At 44.6% G+C, this 20,653-nt stretch overlaps 1 protein-coding gene across 8 annotated transcripts in view; it reads left to right on the plus strand.

Moving 5' to 3' along the window:
* Positions 1 to 20,653, plus strand: part of LOC134348231 (leucine-rich repeat and calponin homology domain-containing protein 1-like) — a 431,827-nt gene that overhangs the window by 262,172 nt on the left and 149,002 nt on the right. For all 8 annotated transcript variants that reach the window (XM_063051296.1, XM_063051301.1, XM_063051300.1 and 5 more), the window contains exons 8-9: positions 5,437 to 5,542; positions 18,974 to 19,087. In XM_063051296.1, coding sequence (XP_062907366.1) covers positions 5,437 to 5,542; positions 18,974 to 19,087 — 220 coding nt within the window. The remainder of the gene's footprint in view (positions 1 to 5,436; positions 5,543 to 18,973; positions 19,088 to 20,653) is intronic.

Genomic DNA, 20,653 nt, shown 5'->3' on the forward strand with positions numbered 1-20,653 from the left:
TCGCCTTTCAGGTCTGTTACTGGTCTTCTTGTCCATGAGTGTCCTGACATTCCAGGCTCCATCACAGACTTTGCTCAGCCTGTGGTGGTTCTCCTTCCTTTTGTGGGTTTTGAGGTAGTTCGACCACAGAATAGATGTCCAGTCAGCTGCGGTAGGATAGGGTGAGGCAAGCTTTCTTTAGGTCACCTTTTCCAGACCCTTTCCCGTGAGGGGGGAACAGAGCAGTCCCTGAAGAGGGCTGCTTCATCACCAAGGTGGCTGCTGAGCACTGCCCTTGCCTCATGGGATGAGACTGTCCATTTTGCCTTGGCTGCCTGAGTGCAGGTTCATGACTAGTGGCTCCCAACACCATTTATGCCTGCCACTGTTGCCACTTGCCCATTGCCCCAATTCTTGAGTTGGTTGTGGAGAATTACGTCATCAAATCCTGGGCAGGAGGTGTATGAAGACCATGCGTCACGATCCCCCTCTTCGTCCAGATGCTGATGTCAAAAGGGATGCCAGGCATAACATTTTGATGATGGCTGGACTGCAGGAGCTGCCAGAATGACATTGAATCAACATCAGACTGTCTTAAGGGCTCTGACTCCAGATTTCTTCCTCGGGGTTTACTCCCGAAGCCTTTCCCATGTAGGTATAGCTGCAAGGCAGCAGAGATTTTAAATCAGAGTTTTCCTTCTCCTAGGTGTGCTTCCTTCCCAGGCTAACAAACCCCACCTGCCCGAAGCAACTGGGTTTAAGAAGCCAGTGACTCACCTTCGCCCCTTCAGTGTAAACAGTTCCATCACATGAAAGCCAGGAGTTGGAATTGGTATTCAGAGGCTAATTTGAGATGGAAGCCATTGGGAGTACTTTATAGGTAGTGGGAGCCCATTCCCACTACCACCCTGGTTAAGACAACCAATGGCATCCATCCTCCCAGGATCACCACCAACTAGAAACTTAAGAGTATAAGCTGTATATATACTATAGCTACAAATGTGGGTCTCTGATAGAGTGGTTTTGAATAATGATTACCCAAAGCCATCCATTGGCCACAGCCAGGAGTGTGATGGATTGCTCTCCATTTGCTTGGACAGGTACTGCTGCAACAGCATTTTTTTTTTAAGATTATGAGGACACTCAGTCCTCGTTTATTGTCATTTAGAAATGTATGCATTAAGAAATGATACAATGTTCCTCCAGTATGATATCATAGAAACACAGGACAGACCAAGACTAAAACTGACAAAAACCACATAATTATAACATATAGTTACAACAGTGCAAAGCAATACTGTAATTTGATAAAGAACAGACCATGAGCATGGTAAAAAAAAAAGTCTCAAGGTCCCGATAGATCATCATCTCACTCAGACGGTAGAAGGGAGAAACTCTCCCTGCCATAAACCTCCAGCGCTGCAAACTTGTCGATGCAGTACCCCGGAAGCACCTGACCACAGCCAACTCTGAGTCTGTCCGAAAATTCCGAGCTTCCGACCAGCCCTCCAACACTGAGCACTGCTGAGCAACAAGCAAAGCCGAGGACTTGGGGCTTTCCCCTCCCAAGATTCAGGATCACATAGTAGCAGCGGCAGCGAAACAGGCATTTCAGAAGTTTCACCAGATGTTCCTCCGCGCTCTCATGTCTGTCTCCATCAAGTCAGGATTGTGCACGGCACCCTACTTGACAGATAACAGATATTCATCACCGGAGTGGCCGCTGCACGCTGCGTTGCGCCGCCATCTTCTCCTCATCGTCCTTGAAGCACCTATCTAGGGTAAAACAGCTTGCTTGATTTAAAAAAGAGAGTGGGGCTTGTTAGGGCACTCGTCAGAGACTGAGATCGTAGAGACAGTTGTCTGTGCAGTTTGAGTGCCAGATTTTTAAAAAGTGAGCAGAACCTGACAGGATTTTATGTGGAGACTAAGATTGCAAAGACAATTGCTTGTGCAGTTTCAGTGGCAGATTAAAAAAGTGAACCAAGCCTATCAGGAGTTCTGTAGAGATTGAAATTGTTTGGATTAATAGGCATTTGTCAAGGGCCACAAAAAGAAGCTGGATTTAAATGGAGTGGCCTTTGTTCAACTGGGACAGGGTTAGAGTGGGGCAGGTAGAGGTTTTGACAGCAGTCATTGGCATGTAGAGGCGGAGTCTAGGGTGAGGTTTCTATCAAGTTTCACTTTCTTTGTTTATTAGTGTCCAGCTAGAGAAATGAGAATGGATCCCAGGTCAGTGGTGTGCTTCTCATGCAAGATGTGCTTAAGAAGGCATACGGTGCATTCTCGTTCGTCAACCATGGAATTGAGTTTAGGAGCTGAGAGGTAATGTTACAGCTATATAGGACCCTGGTCAGACCCCACTTTGAGTACTGTGCTCACTCTGGTCACCTCACTACAAGAAGGATGCAGAAACCATAGAAAGGGTGCAGAAGAAATTTACAAAGATGTTGCCTGGATTGCGGAGCATGCTTTATGAGAATAGGTTGAGTGAACTCGGCCTTTTCTCCTTGGAGCGACGGAGAATGAAAGGTGACCTGATAAGAGGTGTATAAGATGATGAGAGGCACTGATCGTGTGGATAGTCATAGGCTTTTTCCCAGGGCTGAAATGGCTAGCGTGAGAGGGCACAGTTTTAAGGTGCTTGGAAGCAGGTACAGAGGAGATGTCAGGGGTAGGTTTTTTACAAAGAGTGGTGAGTGCGTGGAATGGGCTGCCAGCAGCGGTGGTGGAGGTGGATACGATAGGGTCTTTTAAGAGACTCCTGGATAGGTACATGGAGCTCAGAAAAATAGAGGGCTATGGGTAAGCCTAGTAATTTCTAAGGTAAGTACATGCTCGGCACAGCATTGTGGGCTGAAGGGCCTGTATTGTGCTGTAGGTTTTCTATGTTTTTGTGTGGGAGATCTGGAATGAAGTGCATCCAGCTGCAGCTGTATGACCTTTGGCTCACATGGGAGAATGAGGAGGTGATAGATAGGAGCTACAGGGAGGTAGTCACTTCTAATTTGAAGGAGGCAGGTAGCTGTGTGACTGTCAGGAAGGAGGAGATGAATATGCAGATAGTGCAGAGTACTCAATAGTGCTGTGGCTGTTCCCCTCAATAGTGAAGATATTGTTGCTGTGGCTGTCTCTGTCAATAGCGAGGATATTATTGGTGTGGCTGTCTCCCTCAATGGTGAGGATATTGTTGCTGTGACTGTCTCCCTCAATAGCGAGGATATTATTGCTGTGGCTGTTCCCCTCAATAGTGAGGATTTTGTTGCTGTGGCTGTGTCCTTGAATAGAGGGGATATTGTTGCTGTGTCCGTCCCTCTCAATAGTGAGGATATTGTTGGGTGGGGATGACTGACCAGGAGAAAGCCACAGTGACCAAATTTCTGGCACTGAGTCTGACTCTGTGGTTCAGAATTGAATCAGAGAGCAGAGTGGTTGTGACAGGGGTCACTCATTCAAGGAACGGACAGGAGATGGCGTAGACATGAAATGGACTCACATATGATATTTTGTCTCCAAGTACCAGGGTCAGGGACGTCTCAGTCAGTGCCAGAACATTCTTATGGGAGAGGGTACATATTAGTACTAATGACATGAGTAGGAAGAGGGATGAGGTCCTCCATAGAGAATGGAGAGAGCTTGGTAGGAAGCAGAAAAGCAGGACCTCAGGGTGGTAATCTCTGTGCCACACACCAGTGATGTTAGGAATAGGATGATTTGGCAGATGAATGCAGGGGTCAGGGTTTCAGCTTAAGCTTTCCTCTGGGTAAGATATGACCCATACAAAAGGGATGGATTACATCTGACCTCAAATGATACCGATATCCTTATGGGCAGTTTTGCTAGAACTATTGGGGAGGGTTCAAACTAGTTTGGTGGAGGAATGGGAACCAGAGTGATAGATCAGAGGATGGATTAGTTGGTGTAAATTAGATGTGGCGTATAGAGAGACTATAAGCAAGGAAGCAAGGGCATAATTGCAGTCAGATGGATGGGTTGAAATATGTCTATTTAGTTCGAGAAGTATTAGGAACTTGGAGCACAGGTCATGACGTATGGCCATTACAGTGACTTAGATGTCACAATGGCAGGCATGGCTACCGAATGTTTCATGGTTTATATTTTTCAAAAGGACTGGGTAAGGAGATATAAGAGGTGGGGAAGTAGCATTGCTAATCAGCTGGAGTTGTGAGTTAGTAACTTTACTGAGAGCACACTACCTTTAAGTCTGTTCCTTGTTTACCATTGTATACTTCAATGTAGTTTTGTTTACATAGTCATAAAGCCCAACACATATGCTGACCAAGATGCCACATCCATTGCCTGTGTTTTGCCCATTGCCCTCTCAAGCTCTTCTAACCATATACCTCCAAATGCTCCCCAGGTGTTCCCCAACTTTCTCTGTGCTACATTGATGACTGCATTGGTGCTGCTTCATGCATCCATGTTCATCAGTTTCATCAACTTTGCCTTCAACTTCCACCCTGCCCTTAAATTCACTTCATCCATTTCTGATACTTCTGTCCCCGTTCTCGATCTCTCTACTGTCAAACTGATATCTTTTATAAACCCACCAATTTCCACAGATATCTTGACTATACCTCTTCCCACCCTGTCTCTTCCCTTTTCTCAGTTCCCACATCTATGCTGCATCTGTCCCAGGATGAGGCTTTGCTTTCTAGAACATCAGAGATGTCCTCCTCCTTGCAGGTGAGGCAACACTTCATATTTGTTAGGGTTGTCTTACTGTACGCAATGCAACTTCACGGATGAGACTCAACGTAGATTGGGGGACCGCTTTGTTGAGCACCTCAACTCCATCCGCAAAAAGGGAATTTCCTGGGGCCAAGCTTTTCAAACTCTATCCATGTTCCCATTCCAACATGTCAGTCCAGGGCCTCCTCTTCTGCCACAACGAGTTATCCTCAGGTTGGAGGAGCAACGCTTCATATTCTGTCTGGGTAGCTGCCAACCTGATAGCATGAACATTGATTTCTGGGAATTTTTCTTCTTCTCCTTCCCTCTTCTTTATGTCTTCATTCTGGCCTCTTACCTTTTCTCCTCACCTGTTTATCACTTCCTCCTGGTGTCCCTCCTCTCTCCCATGATCCACTTCCTCTCCTATCAGACTCCTCCTCCTCCAGCTCTTTTCCACTTATCACTTCCCAGCTTCTTCCTTCATTTCCCTCCCCCACCCACCCGACTTTACCTATCACCTTCTAGATTGTCTTCCTCTTCCCCCACCCCCACCCCCACCTTCTTCTGGCTTCTCCTTCTTTTTCAGTCTTGATGAGGGGTCTCAGCCCAAAACCTCGACTGTTTATTCATTTACATAGCTGCCCAACCTGCTGTTCCTCCAGCATTGTGTGTATCTTACTTTTCCAAATGGCCTTTACATTGTCACTTCTGCTTCAAAATGGTCTGTGTTCATTTGATTTAATGTGCAATTCCCACCTTCAGCCTTTAGATGAAGATGCAGCCAGTCTGACCCTTCAAATGGCACATATCTCAGAGGAAGATCACTTGAATAAACAGAAGGAATATTTGAATGTTGGATCAATGAAAGGTGAGCTGCTTATGACATACTTGCTGATTTAGCCAGTCTGAGTTCAGAAAATCTATTTCTGAGCTGTTTATTCCACAGTTCATGTACAATATGAGAAACGTATCAGTATAGTACAGGGCCTTGGCCACAATGTTATATCAATCTTCTTGCTGACTCCAAGATCAATCAAACCCATCCCTCCATTTTGCTTTCATCCATCTGCTTATCAAAGTCTATAACTTTTCCCTGATGTATCTGCCTTGACTGGCATCCCAGCAGTGTGCTCCATGCACCCACCACTCTGTCAAAACAAAAAGTTTCCTCTCACATTCCCCATATACATTCTTCCAATCTCCTTAAAACTATGTCCTCTTTGTTAGCCGTCATCTCCCTGGGGAATAGAGTGTCAGCTGTCCACTCTATTCAGAGATACAGTGTAGAATAGGCCCTTCTGGCCCAACGAGGCACACCGCCCAGCAACCAACCCACTGCTTTAACCCTAGCCTCATCACAGGACAATTTACAATTTGGTTTTACGCAGTCCATTAGTGGGATTAGTTACGCTTTTTTGTACCCTCTCTCAAATTGTCCTCCCATTATAACCTTCATTCATTCTTTCCTGTTTGAATTCTCTCTCTTCCTCACCTCAACCAATCAACCAGATTGCCTCCACAACGAATCCTTACAACAACCCTGGACTCACTTTGATCCCTTTACGGTAGTAACTCACTTATGCGTGACTTGTTTTCTCGCTTTATGAGTTCTTTTGCAGTGTGAACTCTTTCTACTGATGCTCTATGACCTTGAGTGTTTCCAGCAGTTTGTTCTTATTTCAGAAGCATTTGTAGTTCTTTTGATTTGTCATTTGTCATATTTACTATAATATGAGCTTGGTCTGCTTTGCTCAGCACCAACTAATTCTGTCAATAAAGTTTCCATTTTGTGATTTGATGATAGTAGCAGGGTGGTATCGGAAATGGTGAGCATATGTTACAGAAATAACTAAAGAGGGAGTGATCCTAACCCCTGATCTGTAAGTAGTGCAAGTTGGAATTCAGAAGATGGCTTTAAACAGGATTGAGATCTGCGTACTGTGACTGAACAGCCAGCTGTCTCCCACTGACTCAGCTTGCCCATGGAATATGACTACATAAGCGCAGGGATGTAATTAACTATGAACTCTAATCACCCAGCATCAACTGGACATGAGATTCAGAGCAACAGCATTGATGTCTCAGTGTGACAGGGCTGTGTCTTCTAGTGAGGGTAGCACAGTGCTGGGAGTTTTTACCTTTAACTTTGCTCCCCAGGAATTTTCAAACATCCAGGTGGATGGATTTTATATTTGGTTACTGCACGCATTCATCTGAAGAATCAGTAGGACTTGTTAACTGGTATTGGGAAGAAATGTGAGATGTATTCTGAATGGAAGGAATGGCATAGGCTTCTCTGTGCATCACTGAGGATGGCTTAGTAACACTAGTATTAACATAGCTAAGTAAGTCTTGAAGGGCATACTTTTCCAACTGGGTTAGAGACAAACTGGAACCTCACTTTGCGGTAAACAATCTATCTAATCCAAATGCTTAAATTTATGACGTGTCGATAGCAATTACCCAGTTTTCCAGATCACATCCAATTTTCTCTCTGGAATATGGTGAGTGTTTTGGACCTGTTATCTATGAAAGGATGTGTTGGCATTGGAAAGGGTCCAAAGGACGTTTACGAGAATGATCCCAGCAATAAAACAGCAAAGATATGAGGAAAGGTGATGGTTCTGGGTCTGTACCCACTGGAGTTTAGAGTTCTCATTAAAACCTATTGAGTATTGAAAGGCCTAGATAAAGTGGATGTGGAGAGGACGTTTTCTGTAGTGGGGAAGTCTAGGACGAGAAGGCACAGTCTCAGAATCAAAGAATGTCCTTTTAGAACAGAGATAAGGGGGAAATTCGTTAGCCAGAGGGTGGTGAATCTGTGGCGTTGTCACAGATAGCCATGGAGGCCAAGTCATATGGTATAAGTTGATTAGTAAGAGCATCAAAAGCTGCGGGGAGAAGATAGGAGAATGGGATTTATAGGGATAATAAAACAGCCATGATGGAATGGTGGACTGGACTCGATGGGCTGAATAGCCTAATTCTGCTCCTATGTCTTACTCACTATCAAAGGTTCATTTTATTATCAAAGTATTTATGCAGAATACAACTCTGAAATTTGTTTCTTTTCCAGAAAGCCATGAAATCCAGAAAACTATAGAAATAATTGAAAGAAAGACATCAATTCCCCCCACATGAAAAGAAAATGAAACAAAAACTGGCAAACCCCAACCCCCCACACCACACACACAAACTAACAGATCACCCACACGCAAAAGCAGCAACAAGAACATCAAAGCCCAAATTCCAATCCCAGCTCACCAATCGGCAACGAGAAAGAATGGGCGAGATCACACAAAAACATAGAACTGAAAGAGGCCAGTACGAACTACAGTTGCTGAGACAGTAATTGGCAAATTTTAAAAGATTGTAAGCAGAACGTTTTGCTCATACACACAAAGGAAACACCAGAGTGGAAAAGTTGGAAATTAAGCAAACATGGGAATTCAGTAAAGAGGTGTAAAAGGATTTTAATTTGTTGGCTTTGCTGAGGCCCCAGGTATGAAAAAGGATGAAGTATTGAGGAACAAATATAGGGAGTTAGGAAGGAAGCTGAAGAGCTGGAGCTCAAGGTTAGTAATCTCTGAATTGCTGCCTGTGCCATTCACCAGTGAAGGTAAGAATAGGGATGATATGGCACTTGAATGTGTGGCTGAAGAATTGGGGCAGGATATTTGTCCGTTAAGATTTCTTCAGGAGAAGGTATGACCTTTGCAAAAGGGACAGATTACACCTGAACTCAAGGGGTCCAATATCCTTGCAGGCAGGATTGGCAGAGCTTTTGTGGAGGGTTTAAACTACTTTGGCAGGGAGATTTGGAGCCAGAATAATAGATCAGTGGATGGGACACTTGGTATAAAGTTAGATGTGGTATGTAGAGAGATTGTAACAAAGGATATGCAGTCAGTTGGATGGGTTAAAATGTGTCTGATTTGATGCAAGAAATGTCAGGAACAAGATGATGAAGTCAGATTAAGGGTAAATACGTGGAAATATGATGGGACAGAGAGGGAGATAAAAGGTGGGGAAGTGGCATTGCTAATCAAAGACCGCATAAAGGGAAGATGGCATGGAGTAGTGTGAGTGAAAATCAGAAAGAGCAAGGGAGGAATCACTCCATTGAGGGTTTTCTATAGACTCCCCGATAGCAACAAAGAAACTGATCAGGATCTAGATTTTGGAAAGGTGCAAAAATTACACCGTTGTTGTTGTGTGTGACTTCAAGTTCCATAATATTGATTAGCATTTCCTTAGACCAAAGGTTTAGATGGGGCAGAATTTGTTAGGTGTGTACAGGAAAGATTCTTGGCACAGTACAAGTCAACCAGAGGAGAGGCCATACTGAATCTGGTGCTAGGCTATGAACCTAGTTGGTGGGTGAACATTTTAGAGACATTGACCACAGCTCCCTGACCTTTACAATGGCCCTAGCCTTGAACAATGGATAGGGGCAGCTAGCATGGTAGAGTATTTAATTGGGGGAGGGCAAATTCTGATGTTATTAGGTGGGAACTTGGGTTTGTAAACTGGGAACAGATATGCTCAAATTTAACTTCAAGTTTATTGCCATTCAACCATGCACATGTATACAGCAAAACAAAACATTGTTCCTCTGGGACCAGGTGCAAAACACAGTACCTACAGCCACACACAGCACATCTAGTGCAATCCAGCACATGCAGTCACAAAATAATTTTAGCACAAATCCCTGAGTGGCATGGCCTGAAGATTACATGTTTATGTAAGACAGTATAATGTTACTGGCACTGTTTTAATAAACAAGCAGCACTATAAATATGTGAAAGAGCAGCAACAAAAGATGAAAAGTGACTGGTGGAGGATGCAAGTGTGTCCATGAGTTGGGAGGGGGGACGGAGGCATGGCATTCCAACAAGGGTGTACACATGTGCTGGTAGCAGCAGGGTGTTAGGCAGTCCAACAGCCTGGGGGAAGAAGCTGTTGCCCAGCCAGTTCCTATGCTGTGGTATCTCTGCTTGATGGCAGAAGGTCAAAGATTATGGGAAGGATAGGAGAGATCTTTGACAATGCTAGAGACACTGTAGTAGGCAGTGTTTCTGATATGGGTCCTGAGAGAACATGATGTGTCCTTACAATCTGCTGCATTTCAAGTTCCGTACCAGACAGTGATGCAGCTGGTCAGGACACTCTCGATGCTACTCCAGTAGAATGTTGTGAGAAAGGTGCTTGCCTCATTTTCTTTAGAAAGTTGAGGCATGGCTGTGCTCTTTTGGCTAAAGATGTAGTGTTGAAAAGCCAGTTGAGGTGATATTCTTGAGGAAATGCATAATGGAAAAGTGCGGGTTGGTTAGGGAGCACTTGCATGGGATTCTGGATAGGTTTGTCCCATTGAGGCAGGGACAAGAGATTTGGAACATGTAGTAAAGAGGATGAAAGAATCAAGGATCAAACGAGGCTCTGGAGAGTTATAAAGTAGCCAGGAGCTTAAGAAGATACTTGGAAGAGGATATGAGAAGTAGGATTAAGGAAAGCCCCAAGGCTTTGCCATGTATGTGAAGAACATGAAGGTAGGAGTGATCAGGAATAAAAGAAGTAATGTGCTTGGAGTCGGTAGAGGAAGAGGAAATACTTAATAGTTCCCTTCAGTATTCACCAGTGAGAAGAGTATAGGAGAGGCGAGAATGAATTTCGAACCTCTGGAAAATGAAGTTGGAGAGGTAGTAATGAAGGACAAAGAAATAGCAGACGAGCTTAATAAGTATTTTGTATTAGTCTTTACTGTAGAAGACATGCAGAATGTCAGAAATAGAAGAGTGACATGGGGAAGAATTGAGTGTAGTTGCTATTACTAGGCAGAAGATGCTTGGGAAAGTGAAATGTTTAAAAGTAGATGTCATCTGGACCAGATGGCCTATACGCCAGGGTTCTGAAAGAACTGGCTGAAGAGATTGTGGAGAATTTGGTTATGATCTTTCAAAAATCCCTAGATTCTTGAGTGAATCCGAAAGTTGCAAATGTCAATCTACTCTTTAAGAAGGGAGAGAGGCAAGAGAAAGGAAATTAAAGGCCAGATAGCCAGACTTGAGTGGTTGGGAAGATGTTGCAAGTCCATTATTAAGGATGAGGTTTCAGGGTATTTGGAGGCACATGATAAAACAGGCCAAAGTCAGCATGATTCCTTTTAGAGGCAATCTTGCCTGACAAATCTGTTGGAGTTCTTTGAGGAAATAATAGACAGGATAGACAAAGGTGAGTCAGTGGATGTTGTTTACTTGGATTTTCAGAGGCCTGCAAGTGAGGCTGCTAAACATGGTAAGAAATTTCCTGTATTACAGGAAAGATACTAGCATAGTTAGAAGCAACACACATCAAAGTTGCTGGTGAATGCAGCAGGCCAGGCAGCATCTATAGGAAGAGGTACAGTCGATGTTTTGGGCCGAGACCCTTCGTCAGGACTAACTGAAAGAAGAACTAGTAAGAGATTTGAAAGTGGGAGGGGGAAGGGGAGATCCAAAATAATAGGAGAAGACAGGAGGGGGAGGGATGGAGCCAAGAGCTGGACAGTTGATTGGCAAAAGGGATATTGGAGGATCATGGGACAGGAGGCCCAGGGAAAAAGAAAGGGGGAGGGGGGAAGACCCAGAGGATGGGCAAGGGGTATAGTGAGAGGGACAGAGGGAGAAAAGGAGAGAGAGAAAAAGAATGTGTGTATATAAATAAATAATGGATGGGGTACGAGGGGGGAGGTGGGGCATTAGAGGAAGTTTGAGAAGTAAATGTTCATGCCATCAGATTGGAGGCTACCCAGATGGAATATAAGGTGTTGTTCCTCTAACCTGAGTGTGGCTTCAGCTTGACAGTAGAGAAGGCCGTGGATAGACATATCAGAATGGGAATTGGATGTGGAATTAAAATGTGTGTCCACTGGGAGATCCTGCTTTCTCTGGCGGACAGAGCGTAGGTGTTCAGCGAAACGATCACCAATATATAGAAGGCTGCATCAGGAACACCGGACGTGGTATATCACCCCAGCCGTCTCACAGGTGAAGTGTCGCTTCACCTGGAAGGACTGTCTGGGGCACTGAATGGTGGTGAGGGAGGAAGTGTAGGGGCATGTGTAGCACTTGTTCCGCTTACAAGGTTAAGTGCCGGGAGGGAGATTGGTGGGAAGGTGTGGGGGGAACGAATGGACAAGGGAGTCGCGTAGGGAGCGATCCCTGCGGAAAGCAGAGCGGGGGGGCAGGGAAAGATGTGCTTAGTGATGGGATCTCGTTGGAAGTGGCGGAAGTTACGGAGAATTATATGTTGGACCCGGAGGCTGGTGGGGTAGTATGTGAGGACAAGGGGAACTCTATTCCTAGTGGGGTGGTGGGTGGATGGGGTGAGAGCAGATGTGCGTGAAATGGGAGAGATGCGTTTGAGAGCAGAGTTGATGGTGGAGGAAGAGAAGCCCCTTTCTTTAAAAAAGGAGGACATCTCCTTCGTCCTGGAATACCTGCTGGCCTCGATGTTAGCAGGCATGAACTTCAGATTGCGGCCCCTGCCATTGATCTCGCTGGCTCCAGCACCCCAGGGCATATTCAAAACCCGGACTCCAGCAGCAACCATGGACACCTTCAAAGCGATTGCGTAACCACCAACTGCGACTCCCGCCTTGAACTCCAGGCCGGGTCTTTATGTGCTGCTATTCTGACTCGCGTCTCCCCTTCCCCCACCACTCCTCCGCAACCCCGTCTCCCTCAGATCCCACTGTCAGCTCCTGGGCCCTCAGAGGCTCCATCTTCCTCTCCCATCCCCCCTCTGATCCTAGCTCTCAAGACTCCAGCCTTGAACTCCAGGCCGGGTCTTCATGTGCTGCTATTGTGACTCCTGTCTCCCCTTCCCCCACCATCCTTCTGCAATCCCGTCTCCCTCACATTCCATCATCTTCTCCTGGGCCCTTGGAGGCTCCTTCTTCCTCTCACCCCAACCCTCCCCTCTCCACTGACACCACCAGCCTCCCTCCCCCTCCCCCCTCTGATCCCAGGTCTCATCTTTGCCAGGTCTTTCCCATCCCCTCCAACGTTCAACTGTCTGAGGCAGAGCACTCTGTCCTCAGTAAGGACCTCACCTTTGTCCCCCTTCACCCACACCTCAGCGAGTTCCGCGTTCGCCATGACGCTGAACTCTTCTTCAGCCGGCTCCGTCTTCGAGCCTACTTCTTCGGCAAGGACTCTCCCACCCCCACCAATGACCCCTTCTCCCATCTTCAACCCTCCTCCTCTTCATGGACACCCCACTCTGGTCTTCTGCCTGCTCTGGATCTCTTTATTGCTAACTGCTGACGGGACATCAACCGTCTTGACTTCATCGCACCTTGTTACCATTCCAACCTCACTCCTTCGGAACGCTCTGCTCTCCACTCCCTCCGCACTAATCCTAACCTTACTATAAAACCCGCGATAAGGGGGGTGCTGTTGTAGTCTGGCGTACTGACCTCTACCTTGCCGAGGCATAGCGACAACTCGCAGATACCTCCTCGTATCATGACCCCACTAAGGAGCACCAGGCCATTGTCTCCCACACCATAACCAACTTTATCCACTCAGGGATCGCCCATCCACTGCTACCAACCTTATAGTTCCCACACCCCGCACTTCCCGTTTCTACCTCCTACCCAAGATCCACAAACCTGCCTGTCCAGGTACACCCATTGTCTCAGCTTGCTCCTGCCCCACCGAAATCATTTCTGCATACCTCAACACTGTTTTATCCCCCCTGTTCAATCCCTTCCTACCTATGTTCGTGACACTTCTCACGCTCTGAAATTTTTCGATGATTTTAAGTTCCCTGGCCCCCACCGCTTTATTTTCACCATGGATGTCCAGTCCCTATATACCTCCATCCCCCACCAGTAAGGTCTCAAAGCTCTCCGCTTCTTTTTGGATTCCAGACCTAACCAGTTCCTCTCTACCACCACTCTGCTCCGTCTAGCGGAATTAGTCCTTATTCTTAATAATTTCTACTTTGGCACCTCCCACTTCCTCCAAACTGACCGTATGGGTCCCAGCTATGCCTGCCTTTGCGTTGGCTGTGTGGAACAATCCATATTCCAAGCCTGTACTGGTATCTGTCCCCCACTTTTCCTTCGCTATATCGACAACTGCATTGGTGCTGCTTCCTGCACACATGCTGAGCTCGTTGACTTCATTAACTTTGCCTCCAACTTTCACCCTGCCCTCAAGTTTACCTGGTCCATTTCCGACACCTCCCTCCCCTTTCTCGATCTTTCTGTCTCTGTCTCAGGAGACAGATTATCTACTAATGTCTACTATAAGCCGACGGACTCTCGCAGCTACCTGGACTATTCCTCTTTCCACCCTGTCTCTTGCAAAAATGCCATCCCCTTCTCGCAATTCCTCCGTCTCTGCCACACCTGCTCTCAGGATGAGGCTTTTCATTCCAGGACGAAGGAGATGTCCTTTTTTAAAGAAAGGGGCTTCCCTTCCTCCACCATCAACTCTACTCTCAAACGCATCTCTCCCATTTCACGCACATCTGCTCTCACCCCATCCTCCCGCCACCCCACTAGGAATAGGGTTCCCCTTGTCCTCACCTACCACACCACCAGCCTCCGGGTCCAACATATAATTCTCCGTAACTTCTGCCACCTCCATCGAGATCCCACCACTAAGCACATCTTTCCCTCCCCCCCCCCGCTTTCCGCAGGGATCGCTCCCTACACGTCTCTCTTGTCCATTCGTTCCCTCCATCCCTTCCCACTGATCTCCCTCCTCGTAAAGCCAAACAAGTGCTACACATGCCCTTACACTTGGTCCCTCACAACCATTCAGGGCCCCAGGCAGCCCTTCCAGGTGAGGCGACTCTTCACCTGCGAGACAGCTGGGGTGATACACTGTGTCTAGTGCTACCGATGCGGCCTTCTATATATTGGCGAGACCCAACGCAGGCTGGGAGACCGTTTCGCTGAACACCTATGTTCTGTCCGCCAGAGAAAGTAGGATCACTCAGTGACCACATATTTTTATTGCACGTCCCATTCTGATATGTCTATCCACGGCCTCCTCTACTGTCAAGATGAAGCCACACTCAGGTTGGAGGAACAACACCTTATATTCCGTCTGGGTGGCCTCCAACCTGATGGCATGAACATTGACTTCTCAAACTTCCTCTAATGCCCCACCTCCCCTTCGTACCCCATCACTTATTTATTTATTTATTACTACTCTTAATCTTTTCCTCCCTCTGTCCCTCTCACTATACTCCTTGCCCATCCTCTGGCCTTCCCCCTTCCCCCTTTCTTTCTCCCAAGGCCTCCTGTCCCATGATCCTCTCATATCCCTTTTGCCAATCAACTTTCCAGCTCTTAGCTGCATCACTCCCCCTCCTGTCTTCTGCTATCATTTTGGATCCCCCCCTCCCCCTCCCACTTTCAAATCCCTTACTATCTATTCTTTCAGTTAGTCCTGACGAAGGGTCTCAGCCTGAAACATCGACTGTACCTCTTCCTATAGATGCTGCCTGGCCTGCTGCGTTCACCAGCAATTTTTATGTGTGTTGCTTGAAATTCCAGCATCTGCAGATTTCCTCGTGTTAGCATAGTTAGAAGATTGGTTTACTGGCAGGAGGCAGATTAGGAGAATGGCCAAAGGGGTGGCAGATGGGTTATAGTGCAGAGGGAATAAAGGCTATTATAACCATATAACAATTACAGCACAGAAACGGGCCATCTCGGCTCTTCTAGTCCGTGCCGAACTCTTACTCTCACCTAGTCCCACCGACCTGCACTCAGCCCATAAACCTCCATTCCTTTCCTGTCCATATATCTATCCAATTTAACTTTAAATGACAACATTAATCTGCCTCAACTACTTCTGCTGGAAGCTCGGTCCACACAGCTACCACTCTCTGAGTAAAGAAGTTACCACTAAACTTTTGCCCTTTAACTCTCAACTCATGTCCTCTTGTTTGAATCTCCCCCATTCTCAATTTTAAAAAGCCTATCCACGTCAACTCTGTCAATCCCCCTCATAATTTTAAACACCTCTATCAAGTCACCCCTCAACCTTCTACACTCCGAAGAATAAAGACCTAACTTGTTAAACCTTTCTCTGTAACAGAGGAGATGAAACCCAGGCAACATTTTAGTAAATCTCCTCTGTGCTCTCTCAATTTTATTGACATCTTTCCTATAATTCGGTGACCAGAACTGTACACAGTACTCCAAATTTGGCCTTACCAATGCCTTATACAATTTCAACATTGCATCCCAACTCCTATACTCAATGCTCTGATTAATAAAGGCCAGTATACCAAAAGCTTTCTTCACCACCCTATCCACATGAGATTCCACCTTCAGGGAACTATGCACCATTACTCCTAGATCCCTCTGTTCTTCAATGCCCTGCCATTTACCATGTATGTCCTATTTTGATTAGTCCTACCAAAATGTAGTACCTCATATTTTTCAGCATTAAACTCCATCTGCCATCTTTCAGCCCACTCTTCTAACTGGCCTAAATCTCTCTGCAAGCTTTGAAAACCTACTTCATTATCCACAACGCCACCTTTCTTAGTATCATCTGCATACTTACTAATCCAATTTACCAACCCATCATCCAGATCATTAATATATATGACAAACAACATTGGACCCGGTACAGATCCCTGAGGCACACCGCTACCCACCGTCCTCCAATCTGACACACAGTTATCCACCACTACTCTCTGGCATCTCCCATCCAGCCACTGCTGAATCCATTTTACTACTTCGATATTAATGCCTAACAATTGAACCTTCCTAAATAACCCTCCGTGTGGAACCTGGTCAAAGGCCTTACTGAAGTCCAGATAGACAACATCCACCGCTTTACCCTCGTCAACTTTCTTAGTAACATCTTCAAAAAAATTCAATAAGATTTGTCAAACATGACCTTCCACTCACAAATCCATGTTGACTGTTCCTGATCAGACCCTGTCTATCCAGATAATTATATCTACCATCTCTGAGAATACTTTCCATCAATTTACCCACCACTGATGTCAAACTCACAGGTCGATAATTGCTAGGTTTACTTTTAGAACCCTTTTTAAACAATGGAACCACATGAGCAATACGCCAATCCTCCGTTTCTAATGACATTTGAAATATTTCTGTCAGAGCCCCTGCTATTTCCACACTAACTTCCCTCAAGGTCCTAGGGAATATCTTGTCCGGACCCGGAGACTTATCCACTTTTATATTCCTTAAAAGCGCCAGTACTTCCTTTTCTTTAATCATCATACTTTCCATAACTACCCTTCTTGTTTCCTTTACCTTACACAATTTAATATCCTTCTCCTTAGTGAATACCAAAGAAAAGAAATTGTTCAAAATCTCCCCCATCCCTTTTGGCTCCACACATGGCCGTCCACTCTGATTCTCTAAGGGACCAATTTTATCCCTCACTATCCTTTTGCTATTAACAGAACTGTAGAAACCCTTTGGATTTATTTTCACCTTATTTGCCAAAACAGCCTCATATCTTTTTTAGCTTTTCTAATTTCTTTCTTAAGATTCTTTTTATATTCTTTATATTCCTTGAGCACTTCATGAACTCCAAGCTGCCTATATTTATTGAAGATCCCTCTCTTTTTCCGAACCAAGTTTCCAATATCCCTTGAAAACCATGGCTTTCTCAAACTTTTAACCTTTCCTTTCAACCTAACAGGAACATAAAGTTCCTGTACCCTCAAAATTTCACCTTTAAATGATCTCCATTTCTCTATTACATCCTTCCCATAAAACAAATTGTCCCAATCCACTCCTTCTAAATCCTTTCACATCTCCTCAAAGTTAGCCTTTCTCCAATCAAAAATCTCAACCCTAGGTCCAGTCCTATCCTTCTCCCTAATTATATTGAAACTAATGGTATTATGATCACTGGACCCGAAGTGCTCCCCAACACCTACATCCGTCACCTGCTCTATCACATTCCCTAACAGGAGATCCAACACTGCCCCTTCTCTAGTTGGTACCTCTATGTATTTGCTGCAGAAAACTATCTTGCATACATTTGACAAACTCCAAACCATCCACCCTTTTACAGAATGGGCTTCCCAGTTTCTATTTCCTTTTTCTATTTTCTAAATTGGGCAGGGAGTCAGAATTGAGAGATGCAAAGCAATTTTGGGTCCTTGTGCAGATTCCATAAAGGTTATCTTGCAGGTTGAGTCCATGGGAAGGAAGGCAAATACAATCTTAGCATGCAAGCAACAATATGATGCTGAGGCATTGGTCAGGTCACACTTTGAGTTTGCACCCTGGTGTATGTACCAGTAAACTAATCTTATTTTTTTTTAAATTCACATATGGCCTGTGATTTTATTGACAGTAGATTTGGAATAAGAGGTTTCACAGCTAAATCAAATCTAAATAAGCTATTGCAATCTTCTCCAGCTCCATTCAATCCTAAGAAATCATTCAATTTTCTTGACGTACATTTCACAGGCATTTTATTAGGTACTGTACACCTGTACACCTCATTATTGCAAATATTTAATCAGCCAGTCATGTGGCAGCTACTCGATACATGCAGTCATGGTCAAGAGCTTCATTTGTTGTTCAGATCAAGCATCAGAACAGGGAAGAATTGTAATCGAAATGACTTTGACCGTAGAATGATTGATGGTGTCAGATGTTTGAGTACCTCAGAAACATCTGATGTTCTGAGATTTTCATGCAAAACAGTGTCTAGAGTTTACAGAGAATGGTGCGATAAACAAAAAACCTCAAGTAAGTGGCAATTCTGTGGGCGAAAACACTTGTTAATGAGAGTGGTCATAGGAGAATGGCCAGACTGGTTCTAGTTGACACGAAGGTGACAGTAACTCAAATAACCATGCATTACAACAGCAGTGTGCAGAAGAGCAGCTCTGAACACATGTTGAGCCTTGAAGTGGATGCGCTACAGAGGCCAGAAACCCACTAGGTTCCTCTCCTGTGGCCACATTATTAGGTACATTCCTGTATCTAATAAAGTTGCCACTGAGTGTATCTCAGATTTGTCATCTATTGCAACCAAATCCCATGTCAAAATTATTTCTTGTTATAGTTCAAGCTCTCAATGAGCAGTAGTGTGGAGTCTACCTTTGCTTGAGGCTAATCTCAAGGTAAAAGATTAGCAATTCAGCTTTAGTTGCAGTTTGGGCATGAATAATAATGATTAGCCATTAAACCAGTTAATAGTAGTAGATTTTGTTTTGGTACGGTTTTATAAAGCAGTGCAGCTTTCTTTATATGTTTTCAGCTCTACTAAAGTACTCCTTTTCCTTTCAGTGGAATCTAATCAGGAGACAAAGGATTTTCTGCAGCGTAATTTCGAAGTGGAAGAGAAAGTGGCTGTCCAAGGTGATGGCTTGAGTTCTGAGTTTAGGACTTACATGAAGGCAAGTATCAAGCTCAGTGCTTCATGGGGGTGCACAAATGCAAAGGTTCTCTTGTTGAAAACTGCATCTGGTAATATCCATTTCCTTCGTTGAATGCAGATTTGTTTCTTTAGTTTATTCAGTCGAGGGAAAGCATGCTGTGCTAGCAGTCCATCTTCTGAGAAAATTAAATGTTGTCAAGGTGATTGAGAACTTATCTTTGAAGTTTATATGCTTTTTTTCTACCCATTCATTGAATTCTGTTGCTGAATTCACTTTGGTACATACTTCACCTGCTGATGATTCAGGGACCACTTCTTCAAGTTCAATTTATGAAAGTCACATGGGTCTGAGGAGAATAAGATGCAGCAGTTTACTTGTATTGTGTAACCATTTTCTGCTCCCTCCTTTGAATACAGAATTACTAGTCACATTAAAATTTGAAGCAAAAGGAAAAAAAATTAATTGAAATCACCATATTTGATATGTAATTACAGTGTTTTCCATAAATAAAGTTATTATCGAAGTATGTATACATTATACAACTTTGAGAATTGTCTCCTTGCAGATAGTCTCAAAACAAGAAACCCAAAAGACCGGTAAACAGCCAGTAAGCAGAAGGGAACAAGCATGCACACAAAAAAAGCAAATAGCATTGAGAATGAAAGTGAGTTTCCGATGTGAAGCCCAGAGCAGTAAAGCAGACCCACAGCCTCCATGCAGCAAAAAGCAGAGCAAATGTCACAGAGCAGTGAGCAGAACTGGCCCAACCCTCGCCTCTGGTCCCGACACACAACCTGTTGAATTCACCTGGCCTGGCGTTTAAATTGTCCAAACATCAGGTCGCTCCTCACTCTAGGACCTGGGCCCTGTTGATTTGATACTCTGGCCCTGGACCCTGCCACCATGTTTCAGCCCATATTCAATCTTTCCAAATCAGCCCAGCACTTAAATCAACCAAACTTCGCTCTCAGTTTAGGTGGACAGGGCCCAAATCTGCCTTTCCTCCTTTCCCCTGCTCCACTCACTCCCACTTCATCTTGAATATGCCTCAATCTCACCCTGTCTACATCTCGCACTTGCACTCTTCGACCCTCACTCAGACTCGCCTTTGCTTGCGTCTTCATTGTTTGCTGTGATTATTTACCATAATTTTTTATGGAAAAAGTGTTAATAACAACGTTTTTAGTTGTATTTCTTTTATTTGGGAACCACCACAAAGTTGTCACTCACCCTCAGCAGCACCATCTTGAACAAGAAACTGAATACTCCCAGGTATCAAGACCTTTATTGAATGTAGTACATTGCACAACTATGTTGTAGTTCAACTTGTGTTAACTGCTGAAACTAATACTAAAGTAGCTTTGTAGCTTATAATATTTGTATCAGTGTATGTAACTTTCTCAGGTATGCATTATTTTCAGTATTTTAAAAAAAGCTTGGATTTAAAGAGATGTTTCAGGTAAATGTCATAGACACACTTTAATGGGTTGCAAACATTAGATTAGATTAGATGCAACTTTATTGTCATTGTGCTGAGTACAGATACAAAGCCAATGAAATGCATTTAGCATCTGACCAGAAATGCAGA

Source organism: Mobula hypostoma, chromosome 6 (assembly GCF_963921235.1).
Source record: "Mobula hypostoma chromosome 6, sMobHyp1.1, whole genome shotgun sequence".
Lineage (NCBI taxonomy): Eukaryota > Metazoa > Chordata > Chondrichthyes > Myliobatiformes > Myliobatidae > Mobula > Mobula hypostoma.